At 37.1% G+C, this 24,359-nt stretch overlaps 1 protein-coding gene across 10 annotated transcripts in view; it reads right to left on the reverse strand.

Annotated features, from left to right (window-relative positions):
• The window catches only part of ATOSA (atos homolog A), an 85,511-nt gene that overhangs the window by 42,680 nt on the left and 18,472 nt on the right, over nt 1–24,359 (reverse strand). Inside the window, exon 1 of one of the 10 annotated variants that reach the window (XR_002126501.1) lies at nt 17,853–18,020. The exons of 7 other annotated variants lie outside the window; for them this stretch is intronic. Coding sequence is in view for 2 of the 3 variants with exons in the window: in XM_019665072.1 (XP_019520617.1) it covers nt 17,853–17,889 (37 nt within the window). In the remaining variant the exon portion in view is untranslated. Of the gene's footprint in view, nt 1–17,852; nt 18,029–24,359 lie in introns of those variants that run through there. 2 more of the 10 variants (XM_019665072.1, XM_019665061.1) reach the window with 2 other exon arrangements.

Here is a 24,359-nt window from a genome sequence, read left to right on the forward strand (position 1 = left end):
AGAGGGCGTAGCATCACTGGTCCTCATGTGGGATCCGAACCAGGGCCCTGCTGCTCAGAGCTGGCATCCCAAGCCAACTCCTAACCAACGTGCCACTCAGCCAGCCCCTCTTGCTTCTTGTTTTTAAAAAATTTTTTTAAACAATTTGTTTTTAACAACTAAAGCAGAGTTGGCCTAGATGAAGTCTCTGTGTCTTAAGGTTTTAGAAATGGTTTAATCCTAAATGCCACTATTATATTTGATTATAATTTGAATCCATTGAAAATATTTTACTCAGCATTTAAAAGCAAAGAAATATCTTCTTTTCCACAATTCTTCTACTTTTTAATCAAAAATTTTAATTGATTATACTGCCAAATGTGGTATGGAAGCTTTTTAATATTGCTGATATGAGCTAATATGAAAAACTGCTAAGATATACTAAGTGAAAAAAAGAAGTTGTAAAACACTGCATATAAGAATGCATATAACATTTGTACAGTTATACAACTGATAACAATTTTTACATAAAACAAACAAAAACCAGAAATACATACCAAACTGCTTGTTACAGTTAACCCTGGGACTGTGGGTTAGGGTGATGGGGAGTTATTTACTTTCTATGTTTATGGTTATGGTTGCTCAACTTAGCAAATAATAATACAGGATGTCCAGTTAAAACTGAATTTTAGTATAGGACAACCTTACCCTAAAAAATTACTCATTTATCTAGAACTCATCTATCCGAGCATCTTGTATTTTATTAGAAAAATGGCTGAACCTTCCCCGTAAGCAGCCAGAGGTGACCTCTGAAAATGGTTCACTATCCGCTTGACCCAGGGAAACCCACAAAATCATATAAATCAAGAGGTTCAAATCTATGTGTTCATTTTAAGAACACTTGTGAAACTGCCCCGGCTATCAAGGGTATGCATATCTGAAAAGCCACCGGGTATCTAAAGGGTGTCACATTACAAAAGCAATCAGTGTCATTCCATTGTCACAATGGTGAAGTTGGGAGGTGTGCCCAGGCCAGACAGTGGGGTTGGATGAAGGGTCGGTGGCCCCAAAAAGAGTGCAGAATTTTGACTGCACATGCTTAAAAATGTAGTGTGTTGCTGAACTTAAGGGTTTCCATGTAGACTCTGGTCATTGAGCACATCCAGGTGAACAAAGCTCCCAAGATGTGGCGCAGAACTTACAGAGCTCATGGGTGGATTAACCCGTACATGAGCCCTCATTACCACACTGAGATGATCCTCACTGAAAAAGAGCAGATTGCTCCTAAATCAGAAGAGGAGGTTGCACAGAAGAAAACAACCTCCCAGAAGAAAGTGAAGAAACAAAAACTTATGACCAGGGAGTAAATTCAGCATCAAATAAATGCTAATAAGAGCAAAAACAACAACAACAAAAAAGCAGAAAAGCTGAGCAAGCCTATGCTATACATGTCTAATGTCTGAATTTAGAGGTTTACACATGTTGCATACAGGCTTGTTATGTCTGTATAAAAACCAAAAAACCCCTAATAGAAGTGATTTATATGTTAAATCTCTATAATAAACAAATTGAGTGACCAGAATTTTACAAGATCAAGCTATGGATGACATATAGAGAATAAATTCCATTTTAGTTTTATGAGGCTGGAGAAAGAGTGGAGACAAATACATACACAAAACTGCAGACACTGCTTATCCCTGGGAGAGTAAGCACAGGAGGGAAACAGGGATCAGCAGTTTTCCCTATTTGTTTGTTTGTTTGTTTAAATCTTGTTTCAAACACCATGTACTACCTCTGTAATTGTTTTAAATCAAAATTTTCAAAACTGGGAAGGTGGGAATCAAAGACACATGCAAGGTACGTGAGCCTTTATAGCTTTTAAAATCACAGATAAGAAACACAAAAAATACCAGAAGGGGATTACCAACTTGTTACTTTGCTAGATATTTTTTAAAAGACTACCGACATAAAACGGAGAGCTCCCAAAATGACTAATTCTATATAAAACTTTCAGGCCTCTCTCTTATATAAGCTTTTTAAGACAGAACAGAATATTTATTAGGAGTTTGAGTATACATAGTGACTGAGGGAAAAATATTATCCTCCATACACCAAATGGCTCTCAGATTTTAATTTGTCTAAGTATTGTGAGAGACAGAATAGCAGCCTCCCAAAGATGTCCAAGTTCTAATCTCTGAAAACTGTAAATATGTACCTTTATATTCAAAAGGAACTTTGCAGATGTGACTAAGTTAAGGATCTTGAGATAGGTTTTTTTCCCCTGGCTTATCCTGGTGGGCCCAACACAATCACAAATCCTTATGAAAGATAGGCAGGAGATCAGAGAGGAGAGAGGATGCCACGTTGCTAACTCTGAAGATGAAGGAAGCAGCCGTTAGCCAAGGAATATAGGAGGCCTCTAGAAGCTAAAAATGTCAAGGAAACAGACTTTTCCCAAGACACTCCAGAAGAAACACAACCCTTTGGACCCATTTTAAACTTCTGACCTCCAGAGCTGCGAGACCATAAATTTGTGTTGTGTTAAGCGAAAACTTGTGGTAATTTCTCACAGCAGCAATAGGATCCTAATACAAGTATCATCTCAGAAGCTTGTAGAAAGTGTATATTCCCACATCCTGCTTCCAGAGATTCTGATTTAGGTGGTCTGCACGCTTAATGAGGAAGCGCTACGCCTCTGATGTAGTCTGTGTCGCACTTTGAGAAATAGCGCTTTACATCATACATCAAAATAAATACCTTGCAGGTAAAACAGTCACATCTAAAACATAATTTTAATGGGGAAAACTAGCAGAATATTCAATGTGTATTTATTTGACCTATGGAATAGTGATAAGTATCTCAGTTTGGAAATAACAGAAAAATACACACAAAGGAAAATATGGGCAGATTAAAATGTATAAAAATCTAAATATTCCTGAAAGATAAAAAAATAGAAGGAGAAATAGTTCTAATATATGATTAACAAAGTGTGCCTAGGTCTATTATAGTATTCTATATGCTATTTTGATTAAAATTATTGCTATTTCAAAAGTTAAATGAAAAGAGAAATAAAGAATTTTTATTCAGTAAAGTGAAAAAAAAGTAAACATATTGAGAGGAATGTTTAATCTCTCTGGAGAGGATGTTTAATCAAAGGCATAAAAATTAAAACCATATTGAAAAATCCATGTTATATCTACTCTAATAGGAAAGTTAAAAAAAAATTTACCTATGAAAAATGGTTTGAGTGATGTTATATCAACACAATAAAATATTCTAAAGCCATTAAAATAATTGAATTTTATTTAGAAAAATTCATGATAAAGTCCATTAAGTTAAATAACAACACAACTTTATATTTATGATTTTTTAAATAATGCATAAATATATAAAGATTATCTGTATCAATGACAATATAAAAAATTAAAATAAGCTTGTTAAAGTTTGTTTGCTTACTAAAATAAGCTTTCTAAAGCTCCGTGCTGAGGAGGTTACTAAAAAATTTTAATATTTCACTTCTTCAAAGCAAAATTACAAGAAAAAATAAAGTACTGCCTATCTATCTTTTATTTTCACCATCATTTCAAAAAAGAAAAGGGATTTAATAACAAAAAATTGGAAGGCATGATCACAGAAAAAGGACAGTCCCTCTTGAGAAAGGCTGCCATCTTTGCCATGGAGAAAGGAAAAGCTGATGTTAGCAAGCACGGGTCTGAGGACTAGCCTTTGGGAATCATCCCCATAAGGCACTAAGCTGAAAGCTGTCTGACTTCAGCCTCTGTGTGACTAGTAACCAAGAGTCCAACTACAGTTCTATGGAGTCCTTCCCCTCCCTCCCCACTGCTCCCACCGCAATCAGCCCGAGAAGCTAATCTGTCATTTAAAGGAGCAATGATAGGCAGGGTAGAGGCCATGTTCCACAAAGGTGGAAAACTGCCAATTCTAAAAAAGGGAGCAATGGACCAGAAGTCTATGAGAATGATAGCTTGTCAAAAAGAAAATGAGATGATGTAATAGCACTGAGAAAGAATACCCACTGGCTCTTTCGGTGACTCAACCACTTGAAGAAGGCAGACAATGCCACCCTTGTAACCATTTGTTCAAGTGGATTCATTCATTAACCTCTGCACAAATGTGGGGAGATCAATTATTCAGAATGGAAAATTACAGTTTAATTGTAAATGGTTATTGTAATGATATCACCTTGTTATAAGGTGGGTGAAAACAGAAACAATACTTTTCCTCTCTAATTTATTTTCCTTCAAGGCAGTTTCATATTCCTCTATTTCCCCTTTAAAATGGTAACTCGGTATTCCTTTCATAAAGATAATGATCAAGCAGTGGGATTTAATACTAATGTAATACTTTTAATTAATGTTTCATTAGATGACTCCATGGTCATTATCATCAAATTCAGTCAGCCAAGTATAGAATATTTCCTCGAACCAGATTAAACTGATTTTAGTTTAGCCAAATCACATAGCACAATTATGCTTAATTGAGTATATTTATTATGATCAAGCAATTAGTTATTGTTATATTATTCCAAAATCATCTGTTTAAAAAATAAATGTGCCAATCTGCTTTCATAATAAACTAGCCTAAACTAGCCTCAAGACCTTGGGAAAGGTCACTTAATCTCTGTGACCCTCAGCAAACTCACTTGGAAAATGAAGATGTGTGAAACTCAATGGCCTCTTCCAATTTAACTGGTTATCTTGTGCCAATTTTTGGAGTCTTAAAATAATATCATCCCATTTATTGTTAGTACCACTTTGGCCAAGCACAGACGAGTGCTGGTATATCTAGACTACCACAAACTAAAAATAATCATGGGTGCTGATCACAGTACAAAAGTTGTCCAAACCACAGCTATTTTTACTTTCTGTGACTCAAAATCTTAGAATCAACTATCTGCCTCCTCCCTTTCTCTTGTCCCCAATTAGCCATCATTAGTGAAGTCTGACTGCTTCTATTAACAACCTCTCCCATACCTGATCCCTAACCACTTCCAGTTTGCCCGGAGGACTGGATACATAAAGGACAGTAATGAGAGAAGCAGTGAAAAAAGGTAGATAGGGTCCTTTTTCACCTCATCTCTCATTACTCTCCTTTATGCATCCAAAGCTCTGGCTAAACTGATCTCCTCATTTTCTCCTAGAGCCACCTCAAGATGACCCAGCCTCTGTATTCCACTGAATCACTAGAAATCCTCCTATTTCCAGCACTCCCCTCCTACCAGGCCTCAGGGCCCCCTCAGTTGTTTTAATCCTTTTCTCCAACTATGTCACGCAATGGAAAAACTTTGTGGTAAGGAGATGACTTATCCTTTTGTGTATCAGGAGAGCACTCCAACTAACTGTCTTAACCCTCTTACTGCTTTTCTGGTCTTCAGATACTTCACTAATTTATCAATATTCCCAAAAATTATAGCTAGTAAATCAAACATCACTTCAATTAATTTTTTAAAACTGCCATCTCAAAGGTTCAAATGTCACCATTTATACAAACCTTTCAAAACATTCTTCGATAGAGTTTTAAAATTGTCTTTATAAAGGTCCTGAACATTTCTATTACATTCATTCAAAATTAGATTTGTTTGTTGCTCTTGTGCATGGAAATTTTTTTATTACATTTTCTACAGAATTTCTACCTGTATGTAGTTAAAATTTTAACTTTACCACTTGATTAAAGTTCTACAGATTTAAAAAATTAAGGTATGAAATAATGAGGTGATCTCTATTTCAGCTTAAACATACAATTCTTCAATAGAACCTACAATTATTCCATCTCATCTGGTCCCATTAAACTCTTCCATGGCCTTTTACAGTTTTTAGAACAGCTCACTGCAACTTACGTTTTTCTTTCCTAAAACTTAGCACAAACAAAATTAAGTCAGTATTTGCATCTCTCCTCTATCTAATCCATTAAGCTCCATGAGCAAGTTGATCCTGTTGCCCAGCACAGGGTTTGGCATGAACAAACACTTGAACACTTGTGGAAATAATGAATGGTCAATATTCCATCATACATTGTTTTCTTCCTATTTCAGGTTATTTCTGTTTAAAGTGATAAAAGTTTGCTGTTATCCTTTCCAGATAATTACTGTTTTATTCTTCTCTTGGATTTGATATTTTAATTGCCAATTGTTTTTCTATTTTTTTTAATTAAAAAAAATCAAAATTGGGAATAAAATCCTACAAATATATCATTTGAAACAATGAAATAGGGGCCGGCCAAGTGGCTCGTTGGTTAAGAGTTGGCTTGGGAGTGCGAGATCTCAGAAGCAGGGCAGCTGGTTCAGATCCCACATGGGCCAGTGATGCTGTGCCATCTACAGCTAAGATGGTGAACAACAGTTTGACCAGGAGCTGGGCTGCTGTGAGTCACCCGCAGTGGCATAGGCTGCAGTGGGGCTGCAGTGGGCTGCCGTAAGCTACCGTGAGTAGCTGGCAGCCAGCGTGAGTGGCTGGCAGCCAGCATGAGCTGCTCTGAGCTGCCATGAGCGGCCGTCCAATGGCCGGCGGCCGACTGCCACAGCCGGGAAGAGCACAATGATCACAATACCAACATGGACCATTAAAGTGATGTCCTCCACAACTAGACTGAAGAACAAAAGGACAGCAACTTGTCTGTTCCCCTTCCCTGATTCCCCAACGCTGTTCCCTTCCCCCAATTCCCCAATATCTAAAAAACAAAACAAAAAGAAACCCACAATGCAATAAACCTAATTAGAATTTCCTGATCTTTCTTAGCTTCCTAAAGCAGGTCTTGGTTTAGTCAAAAGGAGTCTAGCTCTCTTTCGTACTGAAATTGTTTTGCGAGTTGTTTTTAATGTCCTTTATCAATATAATTCTCTTAAATGGGACATTTGTTCTTAAAATAATAAAACTGCATTAGGCGTAATCACCAAATCTCTAGCCCAAGCAAAAACATTTAAGTTGTCAAAAATAAAAGAGATAGAGAGCACTTTCTGAGTTCTAATTTCCAAATTGATCTTTAGAATTTAAGGCTTCAACAGTCTTTTAAGGGATTATAGAGAAAATTCATCATAGCAACCTACTGGCTGTTTATGTGATAACTTGAGGGCAACATAAGCTACAGAAAGAAAACTAAATATTAAGTGATTTTAAAGATTGGCTCAGGTTTTCTATTTCTCCTACCAACGAAATTGAATCAGTAATCAAAAAACTCCCAACAAACGAAGGTCCTGGACCAGGTGGCTTCACAGGTGAGTTTTACCAAACATTCAAAGAAGAATTAACATCTGTCCTTCTCAAACTATTCCAAAACATTCAAGAGGAGGGAAAGCTCCCAAGCTCATTTTACGAGGCCACCATTACCCTGGTTCCAAAACCAAACAAAACCACATTATAAAGAATAAATAAATTATAGGCCGATATCCCTGATGAAGATAAATGCAAAAATCCTCAACAAAATATTAGCAAACTGAATTCAGCAATACATTAGGAAGATCATACACCATGATCAAGTGGGAAATATTCCTGGAATGAAAGGTTGGTTCAATATCCATGAATCAATTAATGTAATACACCACATCAACAAAATCAAAGGTAAAAATCATATGATCATACAAAAGATGCAGAAAAAGCATTTGACAAAATCTAGCATCCATTTATGATTTAAAACTCTCAGCAAAGTGGGAATAGAGGGAACATACCTCAACATAATAAAGGCCATATATGACAAACCCACAGCCAACATCATACTCAATGGGGGAACACTAAAAGCATTCTCCTTAAAATCGGTACCAAGACAAGGATGCCCACCTTCACTCTTTTTATTCAACATGTATTGGAAGTCCTAGCCACAGCAATCAGACACAAAAAAGAAATAAAAGGCAATCAAATTGAAAAGGAAGAAGTAAAAGTTATTATTTGCAGATGACATGATGTTATATATAGAAAACCTGAAAAATACCACCAAAAGACTATTAGAACTGAAGAATAAATTTAGTAAAGTAGCAGGATACAAAATTAATATTCGGAAATCAGTTGCCCGTTTTTTTTGTTTTGTTTTGTTTTTTAGCTGAGCCATCCTGCCACCTGTTGGCAGCTCAGCTTGGGCCGGGAATCAAACCGCTGTTGCTCAGAGCTCGCACTCTTCAGCGAGCGCTTAACCAACTGAGTCACTCGGCTGGACCACCAGTTGCCTTTTTATACATCAATAATGAACTGTCAGAAAGAGAAATTAAGAAAACAATCCCATTTACAACTGCACCCCAAAAAAATACCTAGGAATAAATTTAACCAAGGAGGTAAAAGACCTACACTTGGAAAACCATAAGACACTAAAGAGAGAGATTGAAAAAGATACAAATAAATGGAAGCAAATACTGTGCTCATGGATAGGAAGAATTAACACTGCTAAAATGTCCGTACTACCCAAAGCAATCTATAGATTCAATGCAATCCCTACCCAAAATACCAATGGCATTTTTCACAGAATTAGAACAAATAAATCCTAAAATTTATATGGAACCACAAAAAAACACAAATAGCCATGGCAATCTTGAGAAAGAAAAACAAAGCTGCAGGTACCATTTTACCTGATACTAAACTATACTACAAGGTCATAGTAATCAAAACAGCATGGTATTGGCATAAAAACAGACACATAGATCAATGGAACAGAATAGACAGCCCAAAATAAATCCATGCCTATATGGTCACTTAATCTATGACAAAGGAAGCAAGATTATACATTGGGGTAAAGACAGTCTAGTCGATAAATGGTGCTGGGAAAATTGGACAGGCACATGCAAAGAAAAAATAAAAACAAAAAAAAGTGGACCATCTTCTTACTCCATATACAAGAATAAACTAAAAATGGATTAAAGTCTTAATTGTAAGACCCGAAACCATAAAACTCCTACAAGAAAACATATGCAGTGTACTGTCAGACATTACCCTTCGTCATAATTTTACTGATATATCTCCTCAGGAAAGGGAAACAAAAGAAAAAATAAACACATAGGACTACATCAAACTAAAAAGTTTTTGCACAGCAAAGGAAACCATCAACTAAACGAAAAGACATCCTACTGAATGGGAAAAGGTATTCACCAAAGATACATCTGATAAGGGGTTAATATCCAAAATTTATAAAAAACTCATAAGCTCAACAACAAAAAACCAAACAACACAATTAAAAAATGGGCAGAGGACTTGAATAGATATTTCTCCAAAGAGGACATACAGATGGCCAATAGACATATGAAAAGATGCTCAATGTCACTAATCATCAGGGAAATGCAAATTAAAACCACAATGAGATATCATCTCACACCTGTTGGTATGGCTATCATCATTAAATCAACAAACAAGTACTAGTGAGGAGGCAGAGAAAAAGGAACTCTTGTGCACTGCTGGCAGAATTGCAGATTGGTGCAGCCACTGTGAAAAAGAGTTGAGAGGTTCCTCAAAAAATTAAAAAGGGGGGTCTGCCAAGTGGCACGTTGGTTAAGAACTGGCTTGGGATGCCAGAGGGCCCTGGTTCGGATCCCACATATGAGGGCCAGTGACATTGCCCTCTGCAGCTAAGATGGTGAACGGCAGATCGACCTGGGGCTGGGCTGCCGTGGATCGCTGGCAACGGCATAGGCTGCAGTCCCCTGCTACAGTGGGCTGCCATAAGCTACCGCGTGTAGTCAGCAGCCAGCGTGAGCGGCCAGCAGCCACTGTGAGTGGCCGTCCAGAGGCTGGCGACTGATCAGCCTTGCTTGGGAAGAGAGCAATGATGGTGTCAACTGGGGCCAGTGAAGCAACGTCCTCCAACTAGACTGAAGAACAAAAGGACGGTAACTTGTCTGTTCCCCTTCCCCCGATTCCCCAGTGCTGTTCCCATCCCCCAATTCCCCAATAAAATCTTAAAAAAAAAAAAAATTTTAAAGGTAACTACCTCATGACCCATCAATTCCATTCCTGGGTATTTATCCAAAGAAATCCAAAACACTAATATGAAAATAGATATATGCACCCGTATGTTTACTGCAGTGCTATTCATAATAGCCAACATATGGAAACAACTTGAATGCCTATCAATAGACAATTGGATAAAGAAATTGTGGTACATTTATACAATGGAGTATTACTCTGCCATTAAAAAAAATGAAATATGGGCTGGCAGAGTGGCGCGTTGGTTAAGAGCTGGCTTGGGATGCCAGAGGGCTCCGGTTTGGATCCCACATGAGGGCCAGTGATACTGCCCTCCACAGCTAAGATGCTAAACAACAGCTCAACCTGGAGCTGGGCTGCCCTAAGTCGCCGGCGACGGTGTAGTCTGCAGCCCCTGTGGCAGTGGGTTGCCATAGGCTACCATGTGTAGCCAGCAGCTAGCGTGAGCGGCCAGCAGCCACCGTGAGCGGCCGTCCAGAGACTGGCGACTGATCTGCCTCGCCCGGGAAGAGTGCAATGATGGTGCCAACTTGGGCCAGTGAAGCAACGTCCCACAACTAGACTGAAGAACAAAAGGACAGCAACTTGTCTGTTCCCCTTCCCCTGATTCCCCAGCGCTGTTCCCCTTCCCCAATTCCCCAATAAAAATTAAAAAAAAGAAATATTACCATTTATGACAATACGGATGGACCTAGAGGGCACTATGCTAAGTGAAATAAGTCAGAGAAAGACAAATACCATATGATCTCACTTATATGCGGAATCTAAAAAACAGAATAAATGAACATACAAAAGAGAAACAAACCCATAGATACAGAGAACAAACTGATGGTTACTAGATGGGAGGCGGGTTGAGGGGCTGCGTGACAAAGGTGAAGGGATTAAGAAGTACTCATTGATAGTTACAGGAGAGTCACCGGGATGTAAAGTACAGTATGGGGAATATACTCAGTAGTATTGCAAACATTATGTATGGTGTCAGATGGGTGGTAGATTTATTGGGGGAAATCACTTCATAAATTATATAGATGTCCAACCACTATGCTGTAAACCTGAAACTAACATAAAATAATATTGAATGTCAACAATAATTTTTAAAAAATAGTCACAGAGATGAGCAGCACAGCATGGGGAATATAGTCAATAATGTTGTAATAACTATGTACAGTGTCGGGCGGGGTTAGACTTGTTGGGGTTATCCCTTTGTGAGTTATGTAAATGTCTGATTACTATGTTGTTCTGTACACCAGAAACTAAAAACAGAAAAAAGAAATACAAATTGGTAGTTACAAAACAGTCACAGGGATGTGAAGTACAGCATAGGGAACATAGTCAGTAATGTTGCAACATCTATGTACAGTGCCAGGTGGGTACTAGACTAATTGGGGGGTGGGGGGATCACTGCATAAACTATGTAAATGTCTAACCACTGTGCTGTACACCTGAAACTAATATAATACTGAATGTCAACTGTAACTGAATAAAGGAAGGAAGGTAAGGAACGTAGGAAGGTAAGTAGGTAGGTGGAAGGAAGGAAGGAAGGAAGGAAGGAAGGAAGGAAGGAAGGCAGGCAGGCAGGCAGGCAGGCAGGCAGGCAGGCAGGCAGGCAGGCAGGCTAAAACGGCCAGTGAAGTTCAGCTCTTCTCCAGAAGGCAATGGGACAACAAGCTGCTGTGCTGCCTTCAAGTTGAAGACAGTATTCTGGAGAGGATACTGAGAAGTCTAATTCACGGTGATGTGATAAATGATAACAGGGGAAGGTCAGGGTGCTATGAGAAGCTTAGGTGGGACTCAGTCTTGGGCATCAGAAAAAGCTCCCAGAGGACTTGATATTTATAATGTAAGAATTAGACCTGGTCAGTGTAATTGAGGAAATTTACTGATATCCGTTTGTTTTGTCTCACTCAAGTTCAGGCTGCCAGAATTTGCTTTTTGCCGCACCATCATAAATTCATGGGCACAAGCTTAGAGCTACACAGATTTTATCCTTTCTCACCTCACTAACCCTATTTAATTTCATTTTTCTGGGCTCTGCGTAAACCATAGACCTAATTCATCACTGTTTCAGGGCCTAAACATCCTCAAGTAGGATATAGTGTCCTTTTCACTATCCTTTGTGGGAATAGTCCTGATAATATGGTCCTATCACTCCTCGCTCCATGCAGAAAGAACCATGGGACAAAAAGCTGAGAAGCCATTGTCACAGAAGAAAACAAAATCCTCTCTTTCAAAACCACAAATTGTAGATTTAGCTATACACTCAGAAGACAACCCTGTGCTAAAAAAACAACAATCCACTATTCTAGTGCAGTTTTGTTTTGTTCCAGCTTTACTAATCCCAGATAACTGGCACATAACTTTCCAAAATTATCCTCAAGCTTAACCTAATTTAGTCTTACATTTTTACCTCGTGGGAATATGGTTACAACATAGGCTGGTCCCAAAAAATACACTGTGTCCTTTCAATCTCCTTCCCTCTACCACATGCATGACCCCTACTTCTAAGTACTCTCAGCATTCATATTTTCCACTGAGTGTGTGTCTGTATGTGTGAAACCTAAAACTCCTACAAAAATAAAAAGTGGATGGAATAGAGTTGTTTTTAATTAAGAGTTGAGAAACTGGAGCGCACATAGTAAGATCAGTTCTGCTCAGTTCTCTCAAAGATTGAACGCAGTGACATCGACAGCAGTGGACCTGTCATCTCTAATGCAGAGTGATTTCGGGAAGAGATTCCAGAGGATAGCCTAAGGCCAAAGGAGTTCCAGGTTTCCTCTAATCTCAGTCTACATCTCAGAGATGGCCTGTAGATCCTGGGTACCTGAACCCTGCATTGCAGGCCTGGTTCATGTGTGCTAGGCTCTCTATCATAAGCCCATCCAGAATACAGGGCCAACGCAGGAATATGGGGTACTGCCCAGAGCAAACCTATCTGCAAGAGTGGTAGCACCTGTTAGAACATTTTACTATCTCCCTAGAAGCTATAAAACAGGTCCCCATGCTCACTACTTAACAGTTCTCTTGATACATATCCTCGAAGTCCTTATCCAGTCAGCTTTAAGCCTCAATTTTTAAAAAGTGCTTTTATTCTCTAACTGAAACCAAGTTATGTTTAACAAGATTTCTCAACCTAAGAGAATTTATGGGTCTCTGGGTATTTTTCACAAATTATGTGTGTATATACTAGATGCATTTTTTTCCCCCATAGTCAAGGGGTTGATAGTTCAGTAGAGTCTCAAAAGTCAGTACACTAAACTAAGAAACACTAACATACTGGTAGTGACATCTGTTCTTTTCCGTGTGGATTTTTTCACTTAAGGTAAGTATGCATTACCCAAAACAAAAACACCAATGCAATCAGGTAAAACCAGGACACTTATCTCTAAAAAGGTTCTCCTCTTATTATAGTTGCAAAATAGTCTCTGGACCCAATGCAGATGCCACTTGGGCAGTAATGCTGGATGCACTGACAGTGATAAAATGGAGTATACATGGAAGAAACTGTCTTTTCTTTACATTTGTTAGCTCTCATCCTCAGTAAGTTAAACTGTATCTTCAGCAAATTGGAGGGCTATGTAATATAAATTTATGTAGGAATCACAAAATCTTAGCACTTGAAAATATGAAAACCAGGATGGGAGCCCAGATTAAACCTCTCTCCCAAAATAACAAATTTACGACTGCTCAAAGCAATGAAAATTCTGTGGTCAGTCGAAATTCTGTGTACTTATTAAAATGACAAGTAAAAGAGCATTTTCTGAACATTTGGCTTAGAAGTCTGAGTCTTCAAAATGTAGCCCTACACCACCAGATTTTTATTCTGGAAGTTCTTGTATTTCAACACAGTTACATTCATCATGTATGAGAGATTTAATTTTTGGCTCCCAGGCAGCTGGCTTTCCCTTGACATTAATATGGGTGGCAAATGCAAGGTCACCCTTAGCCCAATCCTCACTGAGGAATTCAAAAGAAAAGTCAGAAAGACGTTACTTCCCAGTAAACGAATCCTCAATGAATGTAGCAACTCTAGTCAGCTCAGCATTTGTGGGCACTCACATGCGTGTGCATGTGCACACACACACTCACACACACACAAAATCACAATACATCAAACAGCACACATTTATTTTGGCCTTCTCTTCTTTATTTATCTTCCCATTTCACTCATTATTTCCTTATCATTACTGACTATTATCTTTCTTCAAAGATTTAGTCATGTACTTCCCTACAAACCGGGTCCTTTCTTCTGCCCAAAGCCCCGTATTTCCACGACTGTCCAGATCATGTAGTACTTACCTTAGAAAATTGAGAAACCTAAAAGTATACTTGCATATATAAAGCTCATGAGGGTAGTCCAAAAACTATACTGAAAATTCTCTGAAACTTATCATGTAGAATAATTTCAAAGAAAAGTGTATTATAATAAAATCTCAGATAGGATTGAGTCTTAATGCTGTATCACTAATCTAAGTAGTTTTCATACATTCTTTCAATTCAAATTCCACAATTACCCTAAGGCCTTATTATATTGATGGGGAAACTAAGGCTCAAAGAGGGGAAACCATGCCCACTATCATATAGCTAAATAATAATAAATCATACAGGATAGGTAAGACAAGCTACCCCAAATTCAAACCTTAAAAAAAAACCCTCAAAATATTAAGAAAATAGAAACCAATTTAAATTTTGATGGCCAAATTTAGCACAAAAATGTTAAAAAACAGGGACACAGAGAACTGATTGGTAGGGTTTCCCTTTCATATTATGGATTACTAGAATCTTATAGCAAAATCTGAGGCCCAATTATGTATGAGCCTTATTTTTTTCACCCTATCTTGACTGCTTACTATAATTTACATTTTAATGTCCCTGGGCTTATCACAAACCTTATAGTTCAAATCCTTTGATGTTCAGAAGTCTCTGAATGAATAAAATTGAAGAGACAAGTAAAGAACAAGAAGATATTTCCAGTTTCTCAATTAATAGTCATCATGCTACCACTTTTAACTTGACCTCATCACAAAGGATTATATAATGAGATTCAGGCAATATTGCAAACAGCTATATTTTTTAAACTCAGTCCGGTCTTTGATTTTAGATACAGTGACATCTGAAAACAACAATAAAGAAAGGATTTACTATACACTTGCAAAAATAATATAGTTTATGCAATAGCACCATTGCCACATGAAAATGCCTGACAAAAAATTGTCACGGCTAAATTTCCCTGCACATTTGACTCTGGTAATCAAATCTTTTTTGGATTCAGAATATGAACAAGACATGGAATTTCTGCAAGGAAGAATAAAAGCAACATGTCAAAGAAACATTGGGTCACACAGCACTTAAACCATATGTATAGGAATCCAACATTTGGGGATAATACTTGAAGTAGGAATGATTAAAAAAAGATTTCACAGATTTCTAGAGAAAAATAAAAACTCAGATTGTTACCCCTTCCCAACCTGAGAGTTTAAATTACAGAATTTTTTTAAGAACAGCAAATAAGATACTATTTACATAATACTGCCTGGTGATTTCAAAATAAACAAAAGTAATTTATTTTATTTAAAATAAAATCTGTTAGAGCAATCACTGCATCTGATAAATATGAGCTTTTCTATTTGCTATTCTTTATCAAGTGGCCAAGACAAAAAAGATATCACTATTTTTGAGAACTAAAGTATTTCTCTACTTGTAAGTACACAAAGCTATAGCCAATTTAAAGATTTAACATAGACTTATATAAAATTCTATTGTCAAATAATAAATTCAAAGAGTTGAAATATTCTCACAATTTTACTATATTTGACCACATTATAAACATCAGTTCTTATCCTGAGGTTTTGACACTGAACAGGAACTTTCATATGTTTCAGTATGAAAAAAACATCTTTAGGGGCTGAGCCCGGGAATAAAATCTGGGATTCTGTCAAGACTATTCCTCCTACAAAACAATGGCAAAGCTTTTGTGTGGCACAGCAACAGACCCAACTTTCCTGCCCATATCATGTTCCTTTATCTTTTGCAGCATATGAATGAAATCAGCCACTCTTGTAAATCAATTAATTCTTAAGAAGTAAACCAAGGGGAAAGAGCAAGCCAATTCAAGCAAAACTTTCGTTTTCATGGTTTTCGAATTTAAAAAAAAGAGAGAATTGATAAAAAAAAAAAAAGTAACTGATGAGAGTGATGGTTCAAAAAAATGGAAATGACTAGATGGACCTCCATACAGTTAGTTTCTATTTAATAAACTTGGGTCCTCTCGACATACCTCTGTCTCCCGTCTCTGCTCTCCTCATAGCTTCTCTTCTGCAAATGAGTGCTTTATACAGTGGAGGCCACCAAGTCCAAGAATAGAATCGCTTTCTCCATGTTGCTATCATTTGTGTAACACCTATGAAGTTCAAGTTTTGGGCTACAGCTAACGAACTGGGAAAACTGAATATGCCAGAGTCTTTTAAGGGTCATCAGCATATATCAATAGCTTCATGTGAAACATTTTTTTCATGTTTCAGGACAATTTGTTTTGAAATTTTGCATCTACTATTTGAATTCTTTAACTTAATACAAGTACATATTATACATACATGTATCATTAAAAATGATCAGTAACGGGCACAAAAGCAGGAGATATAATGTGAGTTCTTTTCAAAGAAAAGAAATAGTTCACCTCACTTATCAAATAATCCTAACACTGACTGCTAAGCCTTCATGTACTTCTTGAAAAGAACATCAAAACTAATCACATTCAAAAATATATCCTTTGTAGAGATGAGAAATAAAGTTTAAATATTAACTTTGAATGTATATTAACACTAATTTTATTCATCAGACATAAATCACTGAGTGAATTAAAAAGGAGCCACTTATGCAACCAGGTGAAACTGAATGAGCAAAAGAAAATTGTTTATAAATGGGCAATATGCTAATTAGTCTTTTGCTCTGCTTTAATTTATTTAAAAGAATCATTAACTAAATCAACTATGTAAGCTCTATAATTTCACAGTATTGGAGATCATGTAAAAGACTTCTGTTTGTCTAAGATATTTTAAAACTTTCCTACAATCAGTTGGATAAACTGGTTTTTCTAAATTGCATAAAAACAAACTGTAACCCATATTCTGTTCAACTATTATAAATATTGAATTAAGGAGGTTTAATTTAATAAGATTCTAGTATATTGCAGTTTTAACTAAGTTAGATATGGAATTATTACAGGTAAGAGGCCTACTTTAATTTTAAAATATGATCTTAACCATTTGTGGTATGCTGTCTTCCAAATCCTTTATTTTTCAATTTTCTCCATGGACATTTAATAGAACACGACACTGGTTCTGCGGTTGGATTACACTACCATCCTTTATCTGAACTGCACAGAACTAGTGAATGGATCAAATAATTATGAGGTTGTACAATTTGAGGTAGCATCTTCAGAAATCCTTCATAGAAAGATAGCACATCAATTCCTTACACTACGTCAAAATTCTCACTCTGCTATATTCTGACAATCTCTTGTCAAATTCATAAACAATAAATTTCAGTTAAAAATACATAACTTACTTTCAATATATTCTCAACAGCTTTTATTTTTAAAAACACCTCCTGCCTCCAAATACAGTTAAGGTTTCTGGCTAACCCTATTTTCTTCCCAATACTCTCATTTTTATCTTATTTCCCCCCCATTAAAGTGAGCACATTGTATTTTGGTTTCTTTTCTTCCTACTCATTGTTCAGATCAGAATTTTAATAATCTTTAAAGCAATGCTGGTCAAAGAAAACAGGCTATATAAAGCTAGAGAAAATTCCCTTAAGTTCAATGTTTTTTTCAAAGTGAGATCCTTTTCCTAGACCGATTTATTAAAAATCCATGCAAAGCAAGCACCACAACTGGTAAACAGCTACAGAAAATTGGAAGCTTAAAAATAAAGCCGTTAAAAACACTTCATTACACACCTTCTCTGTGAAGCCCTTTGTTTCCACTGAAAACCATACTGGAATCTTTGTATAAAAGAAGTTGCCTTCTGGCTGTCAATTGCTCTACAGTCAGTAACTGAGGGATCCAGATGTCTGCAGTGGTTAAAACAAATGTTCAGTGGTGGGTGCTGATTCCGCTTCCCTCTGTGGAAGGTTTTTCACAAAGGCAGCAGAGTAAGAGCGCACATAGCAACAGCACTCACAGCTGATTGGATGGAGTGTGCTCAGCCGCCCTGCTTGCTGGGTCCACTACAGCTTCCTGTCTACTTGGCAGCGCTATTCTGTTGTTGTCTTTGCTCCTCTTACCAACTCAGCTGTGTTTAGGAAACTTGAAAGGAAAGAACGGTAGAGCGGTAACGAGAGTATTCTAGCATGAGCCCCTAGCATGTGTGTCTCTAGGTGCTTTTAAAAAAGAGAAATTCATAAGGCAAACATTTCAGTCAGTGTTTCACATAAAACTGAGGACAAAGGGGGTAATGGAGAGAATCAGTTTATTATTTCGCGTTTCAAGTAAATCAGGTACTGCCAAGTGAACCCCCTTGAAAACACAGAAATACAAATTTTACAACAGTTAGAATAAAGCACCAACATCCATCTACGTAGAACTATGAGTTCAGTAAACTTCACAAATTCCTACAAAAGCACAACCAGTTAATTAAAATGGGTGATGGCCTAAAACAATCCCCCTGCAAATTTATGCAGTGCCCTTTAAGAGGGCAAGAAAAATTGGGGTTAACAGATTGATTAGAAAGATTTAAAATGGAAAAATAATCAGCTACTTAGAAACTGACAACAGTAAAAGATTTAACTAGGTATTTGCATTCAAATCTCTTCTTACATAAAACAGCAATGACATTTAGCCTGAAATCATTTCTTTTCTCTATCATAAAATTACCTGAAGATACAAAGGCTTAGGAGATTTTTTCCAGGTTTCAAGTACTGGGCTCCAATATACTAGTCAGCGCTACCCACAAGCTCTAAAAACAACAACAAAAATCCTTCCCCAACTTACAAAGATGTTTGGGAGAGTCAACGCAGGCAGTAGGAGATAAACAGATATGAGGGATCAGGGAAAAAACCCTCTTTTAGGAAACACTTCCCAGAGCATCACATAAACTAGGGTAGTGTTTTTTAAACTTTTCAAGCAATGGAACCATTTTTACTTGCATTTTTCCAATAAAATGCATTATTAGTGGTGGCTTTAAGGTTTTCATACAGAGGAGGTCTGTGGGAGTAGGCAGAGGCTGCGGCAGCAGCACACTGTTTATTACTCAGATCTCTGTTTATCTGGAGTGTCTTGGGGGTAGGGAGCAGAGGCTGATGGAAATGTTGGCTCTATTAAAGCACCCCATGAGCACCATGAGGCTATTTTTAAATGAGAGGCCACGAACAACACTGCAGTTTCCTATCAGCCCCAGAATCCACAGGATTCCTACTCCTCCCTGTAAAGGCTCCTAGGATCCCTGGAGTTGTACAGTATACAAATGAGAGTGCACAGACTACACCCTGTAAGAGTTAAATCTCATTATTACCTTAACGTAAAGAAAGAGCCTGATCTCTGGCTCCACCATTAGCCAGAGGGACCGACAGCTGCTAACCCCTCTGAGAAGTAACGGGAAGGAATATGTGTTTGGGAACACAATAAGCCTGTGAGGTAAGTGACTCAAAGAATGCTCTAGGAGACAGAATAAGGATTTTGGAGTTAGGCCAACCAGCTTGGATTCAAAACATGAACCTGCCATTTACAAACAGTGAGAGCCTGTAAAAATTACTCAACCACTCTGAGCTTCGGTTTTCTTATCTATAAGGTAGTTAACTCACAGGGCTACTGTGAAAGCTAAAGGGTGCTGCTCCCTGCCAGCCACAATGGACTTTTACTTACTAAGGATCCTTAAGCTTCCTCAAAACTTGGAGTCTTTGCAAACACTATTTCTCTTCCACTAGCAGTGGTTTTCTACAACCCTTTCAACTGATGTCTCAGCTTAAATTTCTCTTCCCCAGGGCAGCTTTCCTTGACCCAAGACTAGTCTCAGGCTCTCTGTACTTTTTAGTACTTAGCTCATAGAATGTTAAATACTTATTTGCAAAATGACTGGTTTAATATTTCTCCCACCACACTGTAAGTGCCTTAAAGGGAAGTGCTATGTTTGTCTACATTATTGAATACCTAGCACCATGTCTGTTTTTACATATATATAGTATTTGATTTCGCAACCATGGGAGCAAAATAGAACATGTATCACTACTTGCACTTCTTAAATAAGAAAATAAGCTCTAAAAGTCTGTTTACTCAAGTCATACAATTGTGAGTCAAAGGAAATAAATTTTTTAAAATTTTTGGATGAATAACTTTAAAATTCAAAATTAACCTCTCCCTCTATCTTTCAAAAAAGAAATAATAATATATAATCCCTAAATTGTTTTGGGGTATTCCCTTTCAGTTACAATCCTTAAACTTTTTAGTTAAAGCCTAATGATAGCCTATATCTATATTCTAAAACTATTGGTCAACATCATATACAAAGAGAACTTACAGAAAAAAATACTCAATTTAGTTAGAAACATATAATTATAAGTGAATAAAATGCACTCCAAGAAGACGTGCTTCTACCTTCAAAAAAGCAAAATCCAACCAAGAGATTTATTTAGTGAAATGCTTCTTCTGTGCTGCCACTTTGCCAATAAATTTCAAAAAAGCACTTTATATAATTCTGAAGAATGCTTGCTTTTCTCTGATTTGTTCATCTTGGCATACAAAGCTATAAATGAGTATGCTATAACATAATGGCACATTATCTACTTTGTAAATCTCAAGAGTCTACAAGTTAAGAATCTGAATAACATGAAATTCTATACTAAATGCTAGTCTCAGGTTCTCAAGTCTCAACTGCCAACCATGAAAACCCCCTATTCCCCTGCACCCCACCTAGCATGGTCATAATTGGGTTCTCCAAATGGGCTAGTTCAAGAAATATAAATTACTTATATTATCCTAATGTAAGGAAATAAATAGGAAAGCAGATCTTCCATAAGTTTTTTTAAGTACATATTCCAAATATAAAATGGAATCATTTCAAATATCAATTGTTTCAGACCATCTATACTCTCCGTTTGTAGAAATAATTGAGAACTATCTACTTTTAAGATACTTTAGGGATAATCACTTTCTAAACTTTCTAAACAAAATGACACTTTCTAAACAAAAAGAAATATTGCTAGTAGGAAAAAAAAAGTCAAACGTAATGATTAAATGGCTACTATCTACGAAAGGTCCACGGGCCAGACATGGTGCTAATCTCTTCACATGCCCATCGCCTTTGACCCCGTGGTAGTAATTAGCCCCACAAATGAGGAAAATGGCTTGTTCCTTGCCCAAGTAACTAGAACTAAGGGGCAAAGCCAGGATTCAAATTTAGATCTTCCTGAATCTAAGAACTTAACCACTATCATCCTTTCCTTAACAATTCCTTTCTTATACACACTTCCATAAGGCAAATATGGAATGACATAAGAATAAAATTTAAATACAGAAATCTCAAGTTAACATTTTCCATTTATTACTCATTCAATAACCACCTTGACAGCCCTATTACACCTCAAAACTGTCACTGATACACTGCATATAATACAGGAAAACAGGATTTGACTGCCAAACAGGGAACCCGGCTATAGCTACAGTGTGATCACTACATGAGGACACAATAAAAGATTCAGTCTGTAAAAACTTTACTACTTCATGATCACAGAACACATACCTAAACCAAGAAGATAAAGGAAGAAGAAAAGAGCAATAAACCAAGAACCACACGGATCTGGGTTCTAGTCTAAACTCTACCTCTAATCAGCTTTGTGATTTTAAGCACTTCTCTGGAATTGCTCATTTTTAAGTCAGGAATCCTCTTTTTTTTGCCTGCTATGTTGATATGTTGTAAGGATCAGATAAGATAGGATAAAATTATTGTGAAAACAGCAACATGCTATACTAATAGGATATCGTCATCCCTGGTGGTCTTCTAGGAGATAGCAGTGTAAACCTATTTGTACAAAATCCAACCTCATTACTGGAAAAATCCCTTAAAGCTCCACAACATAAAGAAGAGTCAGATAGTCTAGGGGCTCAAGTTCTTTCCATTGAACAAGCTGTGCTATCAAATTATTTAACCTACCTGAATTTACTTCTTCATCTGTAAAATGGGAATAACAATGTCTCTAAATAAGAGTTATAAACCACCTAGCTCAGCACTTGGCTCTCGAGCAATTTAGGTTTCCTCTTTTCCTCTGCAAACATCAGGTCTACAGGATGTTAATAAAGAGTGAGTGTGCATGCATACACACACCCTCACAGACACACACACACACACACACACCCCGACAAATAAAGGGCAATACATTAGCAGTATCCCATGTTAAAAAAAAAAGGGATGAAATTTAAACCTAGACTAGCAAAGAAAGATTTTTATGACACTGATGTTTTTTAAGTTTCTTAAATATGTCACATTTAACAACACATTTCACAGCTCAATCAGTAACTTGCAACAAAGACTAAACAACAGCTAAAATTTAAAATCATTGCCAGTTTTGAAAATTTAGGGTTTTCCTCATTAAATCAGTTTTTAATCAAAAACAAAACGTTATGCTGTTAGGTCAGTACTGGGACAAATTAAGCCATAATAAATTACATTAATTTCCACTTGCATGGAGATTCCTAGCAATCATTATTGCTGAAATGATTACCCAGTGATTTGTATTCATTATGACGTGATGCAAATAAGCGAAGTAGCCAAACAGCAATCCAAGAATGCTATGCTTTTAAGAACTAAAATACTTCTTCGTTTAAAAATATTAAAAAGTACCGAAGAGTCTTAATTGGGGTTCTCATCTTTCAAAAGATTTTGGGTTATGATGACCTAAATTAGTTCCAGGAGCAGAGCTTTGTTTACAAAATCAAAGATCTTGGAAAGAAGAAAATGTTCTAGCCTGTTTTTTTTTGGCATCATTTACACTACATTGTTTAAAATGAGCTAGAACAGGGGTTATTTATAATCTAAGCTACCGGACACACACTTTGTCTAATAATATCTTGCATACACAAGTCAAATTTAATAAGTATCAAGATCAGGTGTAAGAATTCACTTTTTTTTTTTTATTGGGAAATTGGGAAGATGGGAACAGTGCTGGGGAATTGGGGGAAGGGGAACAGACAAGTTGCTGTCGTTTTGTTCTTCAGTCTAGTTGTGGAGGACATTGTTTCACTGGCCCAAGTTGGCATCATCACTGCGCTCTTCCCAGGCGAGGCAGATCAGTCGCCGGCTTCTGGACGGCCGCTCACAGTGGCTGAAGCCGCTCAGGTTGGCTGCTGGCTACACATGGTAGCCCATGGCAACCCACCTGCTGCCGCAGGCGACTCATGGCAGCCCAGCTCCAGGTTGAGCTGTTGTTCAGCATCTTAGCTGTGGAGGGCAGTGTCACTGGCCTTCATATGTGGGATCCGAACTGGGGCCCTCGGGCGTCCCAAGCCAGCTCTTAACCAACGCGCCACTCAGCCGGCCCGAGAATTCACTTTTAAGATCCTGTACACTTAGTCTTTATAAATTAATACCACCGTTATTACATAAAATATGTGCCAAGATGCACATGGGTTCCCCTTTACCCATACCCATCCTTCTTTAAAGACATGTTCTGGGATGTTGTTAATCTCCTGCTATTATTTTATAAAGAATGGTATGTTTGATTCGGTCTTAAAGATCTAGAATCAGTAATGAATTTTTTATTCTGATAAAATGTTTTACTAAAAGTATTTCCATGGAGATCATGTATGTTACATTTACCTGTCCCTTTGACAACTGTAGCTTTGTGAAATAAGAATATTTTGTAGATGAAGAAATTGAATCATAGAGATTAAGGCAGCTGGTGGGTTATCTAGTTGAATCACCTAACCCAGGTTCAATTCCAAGTCCTGTATTGTTTTTTTTCCCACAACTACCTATCACTGGTAGAGGTCATTACCTCTACTAATTATGCCAATGGTTACACGAATGACAAATTCTGCATTTTAAATTTTGGAGAATGTTAGCTGAAATCTGATAAAGTAAACCAGTTGTGTAGAATTAAGTAAACCTCATGTAGCTTTGTGAAAGAATCGATTAAGTCCCCAAAGTTTTAATATTGTTTGTTTGCATTTTTAAACATTTGCTAATTTCAGGTTATTTCATATAGTCTTGTTTCCAAATGATATGACTAAACTCTTCTGGCTACCTATAACACCTCAAACTCTGATGTATATAAGATTGAATTAATTTTCTTCTGAAGATGATTCACTATTATCATCACCCCCAATTCCCTAAGCAAACAAACTTTGGAGAGAATTAAAGTAGCCATTGATTATGTGTGTATTAAGTGCCTGGCACAACCACTTTACTCAGGTTATGGCATTATAAAAAAAAAAAAACCTAAAAAGTGAATATCATTATTATCTCAGTTTTAACC

The sequence above is a fragment of the Hipposideros armiger genome, unplaced genomic scaffold, assembly GCF_001890085.2.
Source record: "Hipposideros armiger isolate ML-2016 unplaced genomic scaffold, ASM189008v1 scaffold_12, whole genome shotgun sequence".
Classification (NCBI taxonomy): Eukaryota; Metazoa; Chordata; class Mammalia; order Chiroptera; family Hipposideridae; genus Hipposideros; species Hipposideros armiger.